General features: G+C 46.3%; 1 protein-coding gene across 1 annotated transcript; it reads left to right on the top strand.

Moving 5' to 3' along the window:
- Nucleotides 1-387: 387 nt before the first annotated feature.
- On the top strand, nucleotides 388-1894 carry LOC128108860 (guanine nucleotide-binding protein G(i) subunit alpha-2-like). The gene has a single exon (XM_052735884.1). The coding sequence runs from the start codon at nucleotides 496-498 to the stop codon at nucleotides 1558-1560; it is 1065 nt and encodes a 354-aa protein (XP_052591844.1). The 5' UTR covers nucleotides 388-495; the 3' UTR covers nucleotides 1561-1894.
- Nucleotides 1895-5074: the final 3180 nt, after the last annotated feature.

The following is a 5074-nucleotide window of genomic DNA, read 5'->3' as shown; positions in this document are numbered from 1 at the left end:
GAGGTGAACAAATGCCCATCTTTTTATTCCGATTGTAATTACTAGTCTCTCCATTAACATAGCACAGTGTGTGTGTGTGTGTGTATGCTTAAATGATACAGCATGGCTAGGAAGAACTAAAAAGACCAGAAGTTTTATGAGGTTTCAGAAGCTGGCTGACTCAACTTGGTATACCAGACTTTGTTGACTACCCAAGGGAGGTCTTACCCACTTCTGAAGAGTGGAGGGGGATGGCGGGGAGGGGGGAGAGCAGGAAAAGGAGAGGGACGGGGAATTACGGTTGGTATGTAAAATGAAAAAAAAAAAAAAGCAGAAGCTGGCTGATAGAAATGTAAATGCACGTAATGTACTGATAAAATAAGGAACTCGAGTCGCTAGGAACTGCGGACCCGAGAGCTTCCCGCGCAGGGCCGTCGGTGGGAGCGGAGTGGGTCGGGCGGGGCCGAGCCGGGCCGTGGGCCGTGTGGGGGCCAGGCCGGGCCGGCGGACGGCAGGATGGGCTGCACCGTGAGCGCCGAGGACAAGGCGGCCGCCGAGCGCTCCAAGATGATTGACAAGAACCTGAGGGAGGACGGCGAGAAGGCGGCGCGGGAGGTGAAATTGCTGCTGTTAGGTGCTGGGGAATCGGGGAAGAGTACCATCGTCAAGCAGATGAAGATCATCCATGAAGATGGCTATTCAGAGGAAGAGTGCCGGCAGTATCGTGCGGTTGTCTACAGCAACACCATTCAGTCCATCATGGCCATCGTCAAGGTCATGGGCAACCTGCAGATTGACTTTGCCGACCCCCAGCGTGCGGATGATGCCAGGCAGCTGTTTGCACTGTCCTGTGCTGCTGAGGAACAAGGTATGCTTCCTGAAGATCTGTCCGGTGTCATTCGGAGGCTCTGGGCTGATCATGGTGTGCAAGCCTGCTTTGGTCGCTCACGGGAATACCAGCTCAATGACTCAGCCGCTTATTACCTGAATGACCTGGAGCGCATTGCACAGAGTGATTACATCCCTACACAGCAGGATGTGCTTCGGACCCGTGTGAAAACCACGGGCATTGTGGAAACACACTTCACCTTCAAGGACTTACACTTCAAGATGTTTGATGTGGGTGGCCAGCGATCTGAGCGGAAGAAGTGGATCCACTGCTTTGAGGGGGTCACAGCCATCATCTTCTGTGTCGCCTTGAGCGCCTATGACCTGGTGCTGGCTGAAGATGAGGAGATGAACCGCATGCACGAGAGCATGAAGCTGTTCGACAGCATTTGTAACAAGTGGTTCACAGACACCTCCATCATCCTCTTCCTCAACAAGAAGGACCTGTTTGAGGAGAAGATTACACAGAGTCCTCTGACCATCTGCTTCCCGGAGTACACAGGGGCCAACAAGTATGATGAGGCAGCCAGCTATATCCAGAGCAAGTTCGAGGACCTGAATAAACGCAAAGACACCAAGGAGATATACACGCACTTCACGTGCGCCACGGACACCAAGAACGTGCAGTTTGTGTTTGATGCCGTCACTGATGTCATCATTAAGAACAACCTGAAGGACTGTGGCCTCTTCTGAGGGGCAGCAGACCTGGCAGGATGGGCCACCGCCGACTCTGCTCCCTACTACCCTTAAGGAAGATGGGGACAAGAAGACCATGCTCCCTGCCTGTCCCCCCAGCTGCTTCGCCCATCTTTTCTCTCTGTTCTCAGCTCCCCTGTCCCCTCCCTTGGCTCTAGACTTGGGGGAGGGTTTGCCACAGGCCTCCTTGGTTGAAGCCCACCCTCGGCTGAGGTGCCGGGAGTGGCCATGGTACACCCTTCCTGGGCATCTGTTCTGGTTTTTTCCAACTGTTGTCTGCTCTGGGGTGAGAGGGGAGCGCATGCAGAGTTTCCCAAGGCCTGTGTCTGGAGGGGTCCCCACTTCTCCAGCCTAGACCCCTGGCTTTGTCCAACACCAGCCCTGACCCAAGTCCAAATGTTTACAGGGAGCCTCCTGACTACCCTACCCTCTGCCGCTCGGAGGCCCCAAAGGAAAAAGCACAAGAAGCCTGAGAGACCCCACCATTCCTGGAGACGCAGTCCTCCTGCTCATTCTCGTAGCTTTAAAAAAAGGAAAAAGAAAAAAAAAGAAAAAGAAAAAGTAAAGGGAAAAAAAAGGAAAACTGCAAACCTAGAAAACTTTTAGAGAAGCCCTATTTAAAACTGTCGGGTCCTGACCAGCACCGCCCCGCCCCCCAGCCCCTTTCCGGTGATTTTCGTGCCTTGAGTGTGTCTGCGTGTTTACACCCATCCCTCTTCGGGCGGCCCCCTGCCCTGCCCTGCCCTCCATGGAATTGGATTCCAAGGGCTGTTCCAGACAACTGCCAATGTCACTGAGGGCCCTGCCCTGAAGCCCTGGGCCCAGGCTCCATTAACCTAAATGTAGCTCCTTAGCGCTAATCTAGGAACCGCCGCTGCCTGCTGAGGGGCCAGGCCCCTCATGCCCTCGCCCCAGGCCCGGGTCCTTCAGCGTTGAACACTTCCTTGCTTTTTTCACATGTTTTATGGAATTGTTCACATGATTTGAAATAATAAAAGGTAGAAACAAAAAAAAAAAAATAAGGAACTCCAACCAAACCATAGGGAGAAACTGAAGGAGCTACATCGGCTGTGACTGTCATAGATTTGGGAGCAGAGCCAGCCAAGATGAGTCCAGCTGTAGAAGTGAAAGGGCAGGCCATGGTATAGATAACAAGGTAGGTAGATGAATGGATAAAAGGATGGCAGGCTCAGATGATTGAGCAGAAAAAGTAGACGGCCCTTGAGTAAGTCACCTCAACATCAAAGAAGGAGCTAAGATCAAACCAGGACAGTATGATGTTCTTTGTGTGTTGGTCTTTTGATGTATACACCAAGTACTCAGACGTTTGATGACATGTCATTATTATCCCAGTGTCAGGTGTCACCCTCAGTATGTGATCCAGGTGAGAGAGTTATACCCTTTCTTTCGTGTACTTTACCTAAAAGTACACTAAGTTCTTGGTCATAATTTCCTTTATATGATTTCTGTAACTCAATGGTCCTGTAGTCTCAACTCAGTCTGATAAATGTATAGGGTACTACACTTTACATTCCCAGTAACAAGTAATTTATCAGGCTGTTGCATGGGTGTCAGGTGATGCTCTCCATATATCCGTCCTGGTGCACAGTCATCCTCCATTCTCAAAATAGCCCAAAGCTGTATTAGTCAGGGTTCTCTAGAGGAACAGAACTGGCAGAATGAATATATATGATTTATTAGAGTGTGGCTTACAGGGTATACTCCAGCTAGACCAAAACAAATGGTGGTTCCTGAAAGAAAGTCCAATAGTTTAATAGTTATTCAGTACATGAAACTAGATATCTCAGCTGGTCTTCAGTATACCTGAATTCCAAAGAAGTAGGTTCTAACACTAGTGAAGGAATGTCTCAGCAGCAGAATATATGAGCTTTCAAGTGAGAGGGAGGGCAAGCAGGCAAAAAGCAAGGGCTCTTTCTTCCATGTCCTTTATATAGGGTGTTGCCCAGATTTAGGGTGGATCTCCTAATCCCAAACTGTCCTATTAAGAAATATCATTCACAGTTGTTGTCAGCTGCTTGGGTGGTTAGTTTCTTCCAGATGCAGTCAAGTTGACAGCCAAGAATAGTCACCACAAAGTTTGGTTGTAAAGTAGTTTCTTAGTGCAAGACACAGAATGAAAAGCAACCATTTTACTCAATATTGATAGCATAGGCCAATGGACAGTATGATCTCCACATCCCTCATGGAATGTTTATACTGCAAGAAGATATTTAAATTATGCTTAATTTAAATATAAATATATATAATATTTATATAGAACATAAAGTATATGTGCTTATAAAACATAAACACATAGTAACTAGATGTCTAAATTAACTCTGAAATAATAATGAGTTAAGAGATGTGGCCCTGAAGGGGAAGAACTGGGTTCCAGATCCAAAGAGGAACTTCATTAAGAGAGATAGACATCATATATAGAATGATAGGGACACTGAAGGAAACAGCGTTCAAGTCTTCCTGCAAAGGAGAGTTGGTTTCTGATTCTCATAAGTTTCGAAAAGAGGTAGGCAAACTTCAGACCACAAGGTTTCACCTTCCCTGGCCTACACACTAAGGAATACAGAGGCAGTAGGTAGGGCCATAAACTTATTTTGCAGAGTGATAGGAGGAGCTGTAAGACCACAGCTCAGCAGGTTTTCTTATCATCTCTCTGTCCTGGGTGGGATGGTGGGGAGATGACAGGGAGACTGAGCTTGTTTTCTGTCCTGAAGTCTGTGTCAAAGGTCCTATCAGATAATATTAGTAATTTGTCTTAGGAACTTGGCCTGATATCTTCCAGGCTGTTGCAGCTGGTCTCTTAGAGCAACTGCTTCTTGAGGTGTCAGGTCTATGATCTAATACATACACAGTAGTGAAGTGTATATACATAAATGATTTTTTTTTGTCAATAGTGTTGAATGAAAGCTATCAGGAAGTAGCTCAGACAAAATATTGAGTGATCATTTTTATTATACCTATTAGCAGTTATACATTATATATATATATATATATATATATATATATATATATATATACACACACACAAATTATTAGTGAACTGGCCAAGGTAACACCATTTTGTCATTACTCAATTTTGTATTTGCTTAGATAGTTCTCAGCCCTCTACCCCCATGACAGTCACAGTCACATCTGCCCTGGCAACACATCTGAAATTTCCATGGACTTGACTATGGCCCAGAGCACATATTAATCAAAATAATGTAAACTAAAATAGCTGAAGAAGTTATAAGTGAAAAATAATTGTCATATTATGTCTGAAATAATTACTATGCTTTGCCCGGGATGAATAGGTCAAGGTCACTCTGACTTTCATCCAACTTTAATGTGAGTTATGGTCTTTGTGATCCTTGCCTTTAAAAAATGCTGTCGCCGTGAGCTTCAGCACGAAGAGACTTTGAGGCATGAGCCTACCTCTGTTTACCTGCTAATAAAGCACTTGTGTAGTTTTAATTAGCTCAGTCAGCGTGGTTGTCTGTCTTTCTCATGTGGA

Source organism: Peromyscus californicus, unplaced genomic scaffold, assembly GCF_007827085.1.
Source record: "Peromyscus californicus insignis strain IS unplaced genomic scaffold, ASM782708v3 Scaffold_13__1_contigs__length_99412109, whole genome shotgun sequence".
NCBI classification, from domain to species: domain Eukaryota; kingdom Metazoa; phylum Chordata; class Mammalia; order Rodentia; family Cricetidae; genus Peromyscus; species Peromyscus californicus.
Note: the sequence above shows the minus strand (reverse complement) of the source record. Positions and strands in the feature narration are given on the sequence as shown.